At 36.1% G+C, this 14,944-nt stretch overlaps 1 protein-coding gene across 5 annotated transcripts in view; it reads left to right on the forward strand.

Moving 5' to 3' along the window:
* LOC113492886 (maternal protein pumilio) overlaps positions 1–14,944 on the forward strand; it is a 64,660-nt gene that overhangs the window by 6,887 nt on the left and 42,829 nt on the right. For 3 of the 5 annotated variants that reach the window (XM_026870597.1, XM_026870596.1, XM_026870600.1), the window contains 7 exons: positions 2,405–2,537; positions 3,002–3,151; positions 3,547–3,769; positions 4,675–4,834; positions 4,921–4,993; positions 5,070–5,170; positions 6,486–6,641. In XM_026870597.1, the coding sequence (XP_026726398.1) occupies positions 2,405–2,537; positions 3,002–3,151; positions 3,547–3,769; positions 4,675–4,834; positions 4,921–4,993; positions 5,070–5,170; positions 6,486–6,641 (996 nt within the window). The remainder of the gene's footprint in view (positions 1–2,404; positions 2,538–3,001; positions 3,152–3,546; positions 3,770–4,674; positions 4,835–4,920; positions 4,994–5,069; positions 5,171–6,485; positions 6,642–14,944) is intronic. The other 2 variants (XM_026870598.1, XM_026870599.1) reach the window with 2 other exon arrangements.

The following is a 14,944-nucleotide window of genomic DNA, read 5'->3' on the forward strand; positions in this document are numbered from 1 at the left end:
TGGCCAAGTAATAAGTGTAAATAAATAATAATTTGCAATGTAATTTTACATGAATATGGTCTTTTAAGGTAATAAAACTTAGAACCGTAAAATAATCGTCCCTGTTTTTTTTTTACATTTAATAAGCTGAGGATATAATCTAAAACTTAGAGAAGTTGATGGTGCATCAACTGTGAATAAAACAAGGTACTCCCTCTCTTCCAGTGGGTGTTCTAAATCGCGACTAGAGCCTTTGTGTCAAGAGGCAGGAGAGCCAAATCTGTATAGGCTCCACAGGTCAATGGTCAAGCATGGTTATTACTATCTTATAACCGTTTATGCAAATCAGCGCTTGGAAGACCAGGTCAACTGGTCTCAAGTGTGACTGCATTTTCAGATAAAGCATGACTTAGGAGTCACTGCATTACTGAAATTGTTCCGAAACCTGGTTTAAGATATATCCTTGATGAATAAAGGTACTTTGTTTATGCTGCTTGCCACTTTGTTTATGTAATATTATTAAAGTGTTTCTGTGATGGTAAATTTACTATCATTTGTTAACCAGTCATGATTTTTTTTTATTAATTGTATTATACTTGATTTGTAAATGTAATACTAAAATATTAATTAACATACAAGCAAACTTAGTATTATAAGTTTTTCAGCTTCAAAATCCTATGTAAATAACTTGATTTTATGACATGTCAACAAACTTAATATCAATATCACAATTATATGCAGGAGATCGATTCTTGTTTGTTTATTTAATTATACATCAACATGAAACTGATTCTGAAGAAATTACACTATTTTAGTAATTGTTTTTTGGTTCACTCGGATAAAATTAAAATGTGGTGTTGGATGCATTTCTTTAGAATAAATATAGCCAACACATTCTTGTTTCATAATGATTAACAATGGATCATGTTACACCTAAGGTATGACTAAATAGCTAACACTGCACTTCATACATGCTAGTTAAACTGCAGTATGCAACTTGTTGTTAATGTTATGATTAAAAATGTTTTTAAGTAAGCAGTTAACTGGTTATTACAACATTGCTTTATATAAATAAAATAAAAAATTGGTAAGAAGTTTGTTGTAAGGTTTTGAGGCTTTTACTGTCAGAAACATAGCTTTTGTGTCATTTCAATTTAAGATGAAATAACTTTGTAGGTTTATTTACATTCAAAGTAGTGCATGCTGAGATGATGATTTTTATTCATCTATGTGTTTATTGCAAAAATAATAAAACCATGCTGAAAAATTTTATAAAGCCTTAATAACTAAGAAGCTGGAACGATTAGCTTTTTTTATTTATGTAGTAAGTTTGTAATCAATCCATAAATTATTTTATAAATAGAAATAGTTTTTGACACAGATTTTAATTATGTCTTAAAGTAACATTAGTTGCATGATATGCTTGCACATAATTCTTTTTGATGTTTAATAATTAGACAGCATAATTTAGCTATTGGTGTCCTTATTGTACTGTATGATAAAATACTTAAGTTCTCAGGTGTGATATTTCCTCAACCCTGTTTTATTCTTGACAAATAGCAAAATGTTAGTAAATACAAATTTATTTTTGTTTGATAATAATATGTTAAGCTCTCATATTTTTTTCTCACACATTGAAGGTGTTGATAACAAGGTGTAAAACTATTTAACAAAAATTTGTTCACACAGCTTGTTGATAATAATACATTTCTTTTGAAAATTTAACACTAATATCTTAGTAAATTACAATATGGCCCAGTACTCTTTTCATTTTTCAATAATAGTCCATTTATTTGTACACTCTGACAAGCTTTTGCATTATAATAATTAGCTGTTATGTCTACAATTACTATTACGAAATATTACTAGAACTGCCTGGCGAAATGTGGTTGCAATTTCACATCACTTCCAGTTTTTTTGTCATTAAACACACTTTTTCACCTTCAGTGACTAGTGAACTTTAAGTTATACATTTGTAATTTTTTTTTACACTTATGTTATGAGGTGGTCCTATTACACATACACTATGGTTCAGATGTTTATTTTTTACCATGAAGAATAAAAATGTATATACAATTGGCTAAAATAAAATTTCTGAAATAATATTATGGGAGATTATATTTTAATGTTAATAAAATTACTTTGCTATGACTTAAAGAACCACATTTAGTGATTCTTTAAGGGACAACTTATTTGTCTCACAAATTCTTGTTTAAAATATCGGATGTTTTATAGTAAAACTGTTTTTTTTTATTTTAAGTTGCTTTATTATGAGATACAGTTATTCGGCATTTCTTAGTGTGTTATTAAACTACTATATATAGGCTTTTAAATTAATTTTGAAAATAAAATTGTGTTTTCTGTTCAGTGTATATCTTCTATTTGTTACTATTGTATTAAATGTGATAATAATTGTTGTGTTTAGATTGCACCTGCTGCAAAAAAACTATGGGATAAAGGCCCCGGCGCTGGCGGCGACAGCAAGGGTCCTCCCCACCTGCCGCCGCTACAGTTGAACCCCGAGCAGATGTGGCGTGATCCGACCTGGTCCGCACAAGGTATGTTACCGTGCGACGCATATGTCGCAATAACGGCGACAGCTATGACTCAACTCATATTATGTGCAATTTCATTTAAGCAACAAAAAAAAAAAGAATATGAACATTCAACAGAGCTTTGTAATAATGAGATAGGGCTGTCGGTAATCGCCATTAGTTACAGGTTTCAGACTAAGAACGCAACCAAAGAAACATGCTTTTGCTACTTAACTGTGTCTCACGAATTGTACATATTGATAATTGGAAGTAGATTTAGTATCTCCTCATTAGTAGGTTCAATGGGTGATTGAGAAGTGAGATTTATTGAAATATATGTATCTATACAAACCATCAGAGTAAACTCTTGCCTAAAAGCTAGGCAAAAGGATATTTGTAATAATAATTATTAAATTATGATAAATGGTTTTGATCCAAATAGTAGGTTACTTGAAGCAGTTAATTTAGAAAACTGTTTCCTTTTATAGCTGTTGAACACAATGTGGGCGTGCCGATGATGGGCACGCGCCGCGGTGTTGCCTTTCCTGGTGGAGACGCTGGCAGTATCCTGTCGCCCCGAGACACCGCCGGGCTCGGCGTGAAGATGGTTGAATACGTCCTTGGAGGATCGCCTACAGGTATGATCTACGCTATTACGCAAATTATATACGACTACTACTATCACATTGTGTACAACTGCCAAAGTTATCTTTTGTGTAATATACCAAAATTACAACAAAAAGAAAAGGTTTAATAATTTTTGCTTTTCCATAATAATGTGGCACACAAATAGATGTTTTCGGTTCTAGAATTGAAGGAGACGAATAATCGTTCAAGGGTAAATATCACTTTAATTGGTATTGTATCTGAGAATACCAAAAATATCAGCCCAAATTGTAAGCATGTTTGTAAAATAACAACGAAATATATTGCACATCTGTCACCCGTTTAGTTGTAAGTCTTTCAAGAAGTAATATATTGCATTATCCATATAACATTATATTAACCTCCATTGTATACAACTTTGTTACAGTTTCATCAAGAATTAATTATTCACATCTCGTAGAAGCAGGTGGAGTTGCTACTGGTGGAGAAAAAGTTGCTGGTGTTGTGTCTGGTCTGCGCAGCATGGCTTTAGAGGAGCGCCCTGAAGATAAGTCGGCTTCGCCGTTTGAAAAGGATCTGCATGAATTGCATGAACATGGATCTCTTCCTAATGGACTCCATAATGGGCAAGAAGACGACAAAGCTTTTAAGTGAGTTCTTAGTATACTTGACTAATTCAAGCAACTTTAGATTATTATACAAGTATTTAATGTAAACCAAACTGATTTAGACAGTTACCAAACTTAAGTCCAGTTAATAATAATAGGTAATGAAATTGATGAATCCTTAAAAATATTTATGGCTGCTTATTTGTGATTCGTAATACGCCCTTTTAATGGCACAATCTTTACAGATTGATGATTTAGTACGCACACTGCCTCATCGTTATCATAATACAGATGACTACGCGTCATAGGTACGTAAGATGGTCGTGAAGGCCACCGAGTGGCTGGTTGTAAAACGTTCGCGGGAGTGACGGAGGGTCTCGCGGGCAATAACCGCTCGCGGCCGCCGTGGCCTCGCTCAATGCCAAGCTGCCGCTCGCCGGTCGCCATCGCGCCCCCGAGCAGCGACCACTATACTCGTGTTTTATTGAACGCTCCGTTGCCATGATTCATATGCTAAGTAGGTTTTACACGGTAAAACGCTCATGGAATATCTTCAATTTTGAATGATTGTCGTGATATTCAGTTCAGTTAGGTAACTATTAAATGTTTGTGTCTGGGTGGCGCCCTGAATGGTTGGGATTCACTATTGTCGGGTCCGCTAGTTATACATTACATTATTATTAATAATTATTAAATTATTTCTTAAATAAATAATTTTACAACAAAACAGTATAGTAGTAAATATAACATAGCTTTTCAATCTGTTAATAGGTACGGTGACGACGATAGTTAGGTAATAAAATATTTTCGACACGGGATTGCGAATTTGCAACCCCTATGCAGGAAAACCAACATTTTATAAATAAGATTTCATAAACCACGAAGCAACTTTGAGAATATGCACAAGTCGAAGTGATCAGGATTTAATTGTGTTCCTCGCTGTGCAGCCGCACGCCGGGCTCGCGGCAGCCGTCGCCGGCGGAGGAGGAGGCGGGCGGCGGCGTGCGCAACGGCGAGGCGCCCGCCTTCCCGCTGCTGCCGCCGCACGCGCTGCCGCAGCCGCAGCCGCAGCCGCTGCACCATCTGCCGCATCTCTCGCACCCACAGGTACTCAACACGACACACCCATTCCTACAGAAACCCTATAAGTTGCGGAATATCAACTTCATGTACCATTTTTGATTCTGTTACAGCATCATCCAGGAATGTTAGGCGTGGCTCCTTTGCAAGGTCTGCCTCATCCTCAACATCCACAAATACATCCTGGTTAGTGTTAAAGCCAAAATATTTTCTTTTCTTTTGTAATATGATGAACTGTATTGATAAAGTGAATTAATTTCAGGTATGACTCTAAACGACTCCATGAATCAACACATTGAGCTCGTTTTACAAATGGAACAGCATCCACAATTTGATAACAACAGTTTCGCAAGCACACAACAGGTTAGTATTTTACAATAAATATTAGTATGTGCTTGTACTGTGAGGTTTTGGGTGTGTCGCTTATGCAAATGATATCTTTAAAACAATAGTACCAGATTTTTTAAAGATTAAATCCCAATACCGATGACGACTAGCTTTAAAAATTAAAAGCGTCCTTTAGTCAGCAGACAATAAAAAAAAAATAACACATGTATTTTTATGTAAACAATAAAAAATGTTGACTTGCCAAGTTACAATTTCGCAAAATGTATACACAGAAGACAGTATGTTCAGTTGTATATGTCACAATTTTATGTTTGTGAGATAAGAGAAAAAAGAATACGTTTATATTATTATTCGATGTCCTATCTGACAGACAACAAAAAGTTTTCAAAAGGAAAGTGGTAAACTATCCTTAAAAATGGATTTATTTGGTTAATCTAAAAATTCTTAAGGTTGTTACCTGTAAGAGACCCTAACCTAATGCTTCTCTTGCATTAAATTAAATCAATAAATAAAGGTCATTGGGCGTAATCCGACCCGGTCGCGGACATGAATGAAATTGATATAGAATGAAAGAGTATATTAATTTCTCTTAAAATTACATAAGGTTTTTTTTTAATCCATGGGAGAACAAAGTTACAATCAGAAATATTTCATAAGTTCATCACAGTCCTTTGTTGTTTTTCGTTGTGATCTATGTGTTTATCGGTTATTTTTTGTTTTCAACGACTACTATTACCTAATCTAACCTAAGCACGTTTACTGTACCTGATTGTTTGCTGTTTCGGTTGGAATTTGATTAACATGGATAAACCTAATAATCGTGTAGTCTGTACCAGAGCTGTGTTACGGCGCAGAAAACACGAGGTAAGTTTTGTATTAACATGCGTTATTAGTTTTGTCTATCCTAAATGCAGTTTATTATTTAAAAAGTAAACACGTTATTTTATTTAACCGCGTGAGTCTGCAATGACCATTTAACCCGTTATGATATTGCCCTGCGGTATTTTTAGATGAAATTACAATATATATTGATCGCGCCGAATAATTAATATGAAATATGTATAAGTTTTTTTTTTAATACTCCCATATCCCTCAGGAAAGCGACTATTACCATGATGGCTAGACACATTTCATCTGTATATCCTCACAATTTCATCTCTGCCCGCCGTGGGTTTTTCTCCCATACTATTTGCCTTTTATAACAGTTCTATACCGGTGTTGGTTTTCGCCCGATTACAAGAATTTCATTTGACAATGACAGTTGAAATTGAAAGCCGCGGAAGTAGCGACATTATGAGAATGTGAGATAAACGCATGATGTCCTGTGCAGTACGGCGGCGGCGTGAGCGGCGTGGGCGGCGTGGGCGGCGCGAGCGGCGGGCCGGCGGGCGGCGTGGGGGGCGCGCCCGCCAGCCTCGTCAACGGCGCCTCCGTCGTGCAGCAGGCGCCCGACTCCTCGCAGCACCACCAGCCCTTCGACGTGCAGGTCAGTCACACTCAGCCGCACGAAGCTAGTCTGCACAGCTGACTGCGCTACGCACTTGTTGCTCGTCAACTACAAATGGGTGTTATGCACAGCTGGACACATGTACCTGCGATACCGAATAGTACACACTACATTTTTTTAACTCGATAGTAACCAAACGAGACAAGGACGACCCGCTGGTCACGACTGAGTTAAGTTTAATTCAAATATTCGAGGGATTTAATATCCTTGCCATGAGCTAGCGCGGGCAATTCATCTTCCTTCACCTTCCTTTTCTACGTGTAAAAACAGTCCAGATATACCAGAACTGCCTGAAGACCAGTGTAATTCCATTGTAGTCTTTACAAAAAAAAAATAAGTTGATTGTCACGTGTACTCTCCAATAAGATTTTTTCATTTATTTCATTCTGAAGCTATTCGTTGACAATCAATACTTACACACTCAAACTCGTCTGGTACTTTCGTCATTTCATTGACTGTTTAATTATTATTATTACATACTAGCTTTTCGACCGCGGCTTCGCCCGCGTCGAGGTCGGTTATATCGCGTTTCCAAGAGAACTCTTCAAAAGTCCGAGATAAAAACTATCCTATGTTCTTTCTCAAGGTCAACTCTATCTCTGTACCAAATTTCATTAAAATTGTTCAGTGGTTTAGACGTGAAAGTGTAACGGACAGACAGACAGACAGACAGAGTTACATTCGCATTTATAATATTAGTAGGGATTTTACACTTGTGCACTCGTCACTTATCGGCGAAATAGCTATTTCGGAACTTCAATAATAGGGTATCGTCAGATAACTTTTATCTGAGGAATAAATATGGCTGTTTGACATATTTTCTATACGAAATCTGTCAAAACGTCAAACATATTCGTCGAATAAAAGTTATTTGGCGATTGAAAAATCGGCCCTAAATCTGATAATATAAATATGTTAAGGCTCTCATTCAGATTTCCAAAAAATATTGACTAAGTATTTTTTGTTAGGAAAACAAAATTTTGGAAGATAAAAGCACTTAAATATGGTAGTGGGGCTAGGTGGCCGTACCTGACAGTAAAAATGGTACTGGTAAGTGACGTCACACGAGATTATTGATCGATCACCCTTAATTTATGATTACGAGATAAAAAATATGTAAACAGCTTTTTTTCGCCAAACACTCTGTTGGGATCCAAAGAATATAATGTACAGTTCTATCTTTATGAAAAGTTTCAAAAACGTATACCTGGTGTGGTGCCTTTTCAGCGGAAAGTCCTTTTGTCCTTTATGTCATTGTTTTTAATTGGGCATGCCACCCTGTAATTACACAATGGTTTTTGCGTAAAGGGTTACATTCTTGACACTTTACATTAAAGTTAAATTATTACAGTTTCAACTGTATTAAATTTAACATACTGTGCCACTAAGTTAACAGGATAAATTCAAAGAATGGGAATCAAGATATTGTTTTATAGCAACTATCTTCCAAAAGAAATGGCAGACAATATAGTTCAATTAACTTTTCGGTAAATTACACATACAATTACTTGTATTAAATACATTACCACAAAAATATATAGAGGTGAAAATCTAATATATAAAATTCCCCTGTCACGATGTTAAGTTACCGTACTCCTCCGAAACGGTTCGACCGATTCTTATGAAATTTTGTATACATATTGGGTAGGTCTGAGAATAGAACATCATCTATTTTTCATATCCCTAAGTGTTAAGGGTTGCTCAGACTAAAAAAAAATATTTTATTTTTTGGACGAACTTTTTTGTTTTTATTTTTTTATAATGTGGCACTAAAAATACATACAACTAGCAATAATTTTTTAGGCAAAACAACGTTTGCTGGGTCAGCTAGTTGTCATATAAGATCACTGAAAAATAAAAATCGTAGTATGTCAGTTATTGCTTTAATCCGAATTGGTAGGTTGGTGATTTTGATCTGCGGATTTCACCTAGGAGCCAACTCGCCTAATGCTAATGGTAAAAAAAATATGTTAAAGTACTTATAGCAAAAATGAAATTAATAGATTTAAAAACTTAAAACCCACGTTTTTAAACGTGGCAAAATGGATAGATTTGCGTTATTGGGGAAAGTTCTTTAATTCGGTGCTCAAAAGTGGCATTATAACCGAGGTCTGATTTAAACACTATCATTACAATATATGTTTTTTAGACTGCATTCGCAATATAAAGAGATTAAGCCTATCCATATCCTCCCCCGAGGGACACTGTCCATAAGGATTCCCCCGCCTTAACGAAAAAAGGTATTTCTTTCTACATGCAAAAATAGCGCGACACTTAGAGAGAACTAAGAATATTATTTTTGTCAACCATAGTTACACGCGTATGATGTTGAGCTCATTTCGTAATGTTTTAAGTTGAAAATTTTCTCCTATTTGTTTTCATGACAAAAGCTAGTGTAAATGGTCAATGGTGCACAACATTTGTCCAGTAAATGATCGATATAGAGCAGAAAATATAGGCACTTTATACTAACACAACAAAACTACTAGTGCTCTCTCCGTTGTGTTAGTTATCGAGTATGGTATTATTCTAGATAGAATTGAGGTATTTTATTTGTTTTTCTGATGTCCAATCGGGGTCATGTCTGCTGTCGTAGTTAATTTAGTAGATATTATATAAAGTCAAAATCAAATTCTTTATTTCAATTAGACCAGTATATAGTACTTTTGAACGTCAAAACAATTTATGTATGAATAATATTAAAAACTAGTGAGCCTGTCGGTCAGTCTCCTATTGAAGCTAGCGCTCGTTCGGCAGGTAGATTCTCATGGAGAAGAACGAGCAAGAAACTCCGTGGTTACTCTTTTTCACTGCCATACAATAATTATCTGGGTTAAAATATTATGGTCGTATAATTTAGTAGACATAATTACTGCATAATTTTTGTAGTAGTTTAGAAATAAAATGTCGAAACAAAGCTATCGCGGATCTTACATGCCGAATGAAAACAGTGTATGTCATGACATGTTGTGAGAAAACAATTAGTTTCCATGTGAAACTCTGGCCTATTAGCTGCACATTTTTTCTTAACATCTAGACTTTCTATGCTGTTAACATTTGATATTGCTCCCATTGCTCGATTGTCAGCTCACATCTTTTAGTATTTTATGCATTCGAAATGAACCGGCAAACGTTGTCCAGCCTTGTAAATTATTTTGATCATCTGAACTTACATAGGACTGATGAGGGTTGTCCTACAAAGATGCAATAAAATCATGAAGTCGACTGCTTCTAAGAAATTCGAAAACTAACTCTGACATTAATGTTTTATTTGTTCCACATACCTGTTTCTTAGATTCTGTATCCCAAGATTAGCTAAAAATCTTCTTTAAATATTACAGGGTTCCACAATAGTTATTTCAGGGTGTGATATATGGTGTGACGGATTAGAATAAAAAAGGTGATTTGTTAATTTGCCTAACATAAAAAAAATATGTTTTTAAGAAGAATTTGCCATACCTAGGAGATTTTAGAGCAATTCAGTAAATGAAATAATAATAATATTTATTTTGTTTAATATAATTTAGGCATGTTCATGTACAACATAAAGAAGTGTAGTGATCCTAGAAAAGGCAATTAAATAATGATATGGCTGTTCTACAAAACTGATATACATAATATATACTTAGCATGGTGATAAATTCTGTCAATAGTTTATATGAAATAGTTATATATGAAAAGAAAGTTGAAAAGAAATGTACACTTAAATTTTATTTAGATTATTCGAATTGCCCACCTCTATTTTGAAAACAGGCCCTTAATCTACGCGGCCAGTTATCGATCGCAGCACGCAGCACGCACTACATCATATCCATTTCTGATGAGGTTTAGTGCAGAGTTTCTCCTCCTAATATTGCCAAATCTTGTAATCCACTGTGTTTAGATCTGGACTAGAAGGGGGCCAGTATTCATGCTGGAAGTAGAAGTACGAACAAGGAGACGACGAGAGAAGGAACTAGCTAGTATTAATATACTTTTAGCATTCCTTCAATCAAATAGTAGTCACATTTCATTTTCAAAACCCAATACTTTCTTGCTTCCATCGTATACATGCTAATGGATGATAATGTTATAATAGAGAACATTATGTAACCTGTCCATACGTTCATCCCGTCTCCTGGTTTATGAGACTGACCTAATTTAATTTTTTAGGTATTTTAAGTATAGTCAGTACAGTTTGAGTCAACTTGTTGTCATAAAACAAACAAAAACCGGCTAATAGGTATGATGACAATTTTTTTTTGCAGTGTCCGTTTTGTAGTTTTTTGTATAATAATGGATACGTTACGGAAAACATAAACGCAGTGACGTCACGATTGAATCTTTTTATACCCAGTCATCATCCCCATTGCCAGTTGGACTCGCGACGACGGTCCCGTTCAAAGAGGCTAAATAATTTGCCAAAAATCTTTGGACACCCATCGAACTTAATTGCCAGCTGTAATTTAAACTTATTTTTAGGGTTCCGTACCTCAAAAGGAAAAAACGGAACCCTTATAGGATCACTTTGTTGTCCGTCTGTCCGTCCGTCTGTCCGTCCGTCCGTCCGTCCGTCTGTCAAGACCCTTTTTCTCGGGAACGCGTGGAGGTATGAAGCTGAAATTTATATCAATTACTCAGGTCTACTGTCCCTTGAAGCTGTGAAAAAATCAAACTTCTAAGGCAACGCAATCAAAAGATACAGCCGTTTATGCCGCAAATTTTCGACACTTGCAAGGGAATCAAAACCTACAGGGTGCTTCCCGTGAACTCAGAATCTTGAAATTTGGTACGAAGCAACGTCTTATACCATAGATAAAGGAAAAATTACAAAAACCATAAATTTTTAGTTACATCACATAATATTTTTTTTTTTAATAATTTTAAACTTACTACCTATTTCCTCATAAACGCGTAGAGGTATTAAATTGAAATTCATACCAAATACTCAGGTCTATAATACCTTTAAGCTGTAACAAAATCAAACTTCTATGTCAACGCAATCAAAAGAAACAGCAATTTAAGCTGCATATTTTGAAACTCGCAAGTACTCGCAAGGGAATCAAAACCTAAAGGGTACTTCCAGTCGACCTAGAATCCTGAAATTTGGCACGAAGCAACGTTTTATAGCACACATAAAGGAAAAATTCCGAAAACCTTAAATTTTTAGTTACATCATCAGGTTTGTACGGAACCCTCGGTGCGCGAGTCTGACTCGCACTTGGCCGGTTTTTTTATAGAAATGTCACTGTAACAAGAATAGTATCATATGCTTATATTTCCAACCATCTTTCGCTTAGGATACGGCTCACAAGAAATGGTTTCAGCGAGGTGAATATTGTTACTTCGCTAGAAAAAAACAATCAAACGATTATTATATATGGTAGAAAATAGTTGCATTGTTGGCATAATAGGTGCGTAGGGCAGCTTGTTATTACGCTACGCGTGGCGCATTGCTTTGTCGCATACGCGCTTGGCGATATGGCCGCATGTAGATAGGTGGCGTTACCGCTAGAGATGTGTAGCGTCGCGACGCGTGCCCCGCTAACGAGCTTCTATCTCCGGCCCTGTTCCCACGCCACCGCGCCGCTACACGACGAGGAAGTAATAAACCTACACCTTAACTGCACACACCATTACGGATTGTAACGGCTCACACATGTGATAGAAATCTTCACGATCGCGCTATGCCATCGACCGACAATGCGACGTGTCAATAATGCCTTATCGAATTGGCATAGGCACTGGCACACCATCATATTTGGGACGCTTCTCCTCATATACACGACGTCCTTATAGCTTACGACAATTTTTTACATTTATTGATATTGCAGCCCATTGTAGGTAAGTCTGAGGTTAAGTAAATACATTTTCGCTCAATGTCCAATAAAATGTGCATAATGGTTTATAATATGGGTGATATGTAAGAATGGGAAACAAAGATTAATTATATTGAAACAAACATTTCCGTAAAAAGAAAAAAATGTTTTGAGTACTACCAATACATGATGTTTGAACTTACATCTTGTCTCGTAGGACATCAGTAGTCATACAATTTTTAACTCCACTCCCATTTATTAACAAAATCAAGATTCGTGTTTTAAGTCTTTATGCATGAAACACATTTTTCTCTTTACGCGTTACCGATTTCATTTTCTTATGTAACAAACAGATTTTCGAATAGTTTTACCGTAGACCATAATATTTCGTGCAAAAATAAGGCCGTTACATATCCGTTTAATTTTTATTGCCTGGAAATTTAGAATTTGAAAGCGACACAATTACACTAAGATTGTTAGGTCATTGAACTACCGTGACGATTGAACTAGCAACTACCTGTATTGTTTCAAGTTTGCAATCCGTGTGAAAACTGCAACGTGGGTTTATAACATGACTATAACATTAGGAAATGCATCATACCTATAGATATATATGCGATACCTATATGCTTTAGAGATGGCTACAATAATGACAGATTTGGAAGCGCTGCTACCATAGTGCTTTTAAGAATAAGATTGTGTTTTCGCCTTTTACTATAATATTTAAATCTCTGTTGATAAACAATAAGATTGTACCTAAAAATTTCAGTATAGATGTACATAATTAACGGACGCTCACTTGACTATTCATTACTGGCAATTAATTCCCGCGGGTTGCGCGCCGCGGCGCTGAGATCGACCTCGTGGGAAATTAAACTGTGCGCGGGCCGTCTTCTGCCTCCCGTCGCCTCTTGCTCGGCCTCGTCGCCCCTACTTCACATATGAACACTTTCTCTTTCTGATTTCCCGGTTTTTCTTTATATGACAGTTCTTGAAGTAAACAAGTGATCATCGTATTTATATTATAAAAACTTCATTAACGTAATATTATACTATATACCAAGCATTAAAAAAGAAAGCTCGTTAATTTTTCAATGGTTGCTCTTGTGGTACATGGTAAATAAGTAAGCTTGTATTGAAATTAGTTAGCTGGCGTGTTGCTAGTTGTGAACCCATGAGAGTGGCTCATTAAATATGAAGCTGTAATCAGTGTGGGTGTTCGTAGAGTCCTCTCGTACCTCGCACCCGGCCTCTACGACCGCACGTTAATTGTAATGTTTTGATACATGGCCTATTTTGCTACCAACTGAGAGACTTTATTATTCAAGGTACATAACAAAAAAAGGTTAACCTTAAAATGTTCAATTATTTGACGTACAGTACAGACTACAACAGTTCGGAACGTGTTATTCTATGCCTTTAAAATTTGCTTAAAATTGTGGGTAACGAATTATAGACTATTGTCTGCTATCGTGACGACGCTTTCATTTGCCTTGTGTAGTCGGAAGAGGCTTACAGTTGAATGTTGCAATGAAGTAAACTGCCGCCTCGAATCGGATCGGAATCGCTCAGCCGCACCCGATTGCGCCGACACGCATCAACGACCGCGGAGAAATTGAAGTATACGGACCGCTAGAATACCCACCACGGCTAGCAACCACTTGCGAAACTTCTCCCCGCTTAATTGTCTTGCAATCGCTTAGCCGAAATTGCGGGAATTCAACGTAACGTTAACTTCGATGCGCACGAATACACGTAGAGAGGAGTACGACCGAATAATTACATAATTTTAAAAGTTAATAAGTAATGCGCTTTGTAATACATAGCCGACACGAGCGCGGTGGTGTTTGTACAAAGAACGATCTCAGTAAGCCTGAGGGCGCTCAGCATAAGCTGGCCGTGTCGTCCGGGCCGCGGTTATGAGATTATTCTCGCTTTGACGGCCCGGTTTGTCCGCACTCCGCATGCACCACGTTGCGCTTTTAGGTTCTACTTCTCTAGGTTATATTTAAGAATATAATTAAATATTTTTTTACTTGCGCGCCTGTTGTTTGCTATTAATCATTTAATATGTATACAATGTTAGACCATAAGACTAAAATTTCAATTAAATAAAAAAAAACATGAAAATACATTGAATAACGATAAGAAAATCCCTATTATTAAGAAATTACGTATACGTAATTATTTCCTTCAGCTATTGGTTAAATAATATTGAATATGCATTTTTTCTCCCTGCCCACGGACATAAAATGATCCAATTGCAGTGATTGTTACTTATTCGTGAGGTTACTTATATGCCTAAATTTGATATTTCGTCACGTCGTGACTCTTCTAAACTTTAAAGCAAATCTTTGTTATTATTACTGAAGAAGGCAAAAACAGTGTTTAATACTTTTTTATTATATGGAGCCTTAATAAGATTTCATACCCAGTCGTCATTCTTATTATAGATATCATTGAAATTAAATGCGTGAGTGTGTG

The sequence above is a fragment of the Trichoplusia ni genome, chromosome 4 (genome assembly GCF_003590095.1).
Source record: "Trichoplusia ni isolate ovarian cell line Hi5 chromosome 4, tn1, whole genome shotgun sequence".
Lineage (NCBI taxonomy): Eukaryota > Metazoa > Arthropoda > Insecta > Lepidoptera > Noctuidae > Trichoplusia > Trichoplusia ni.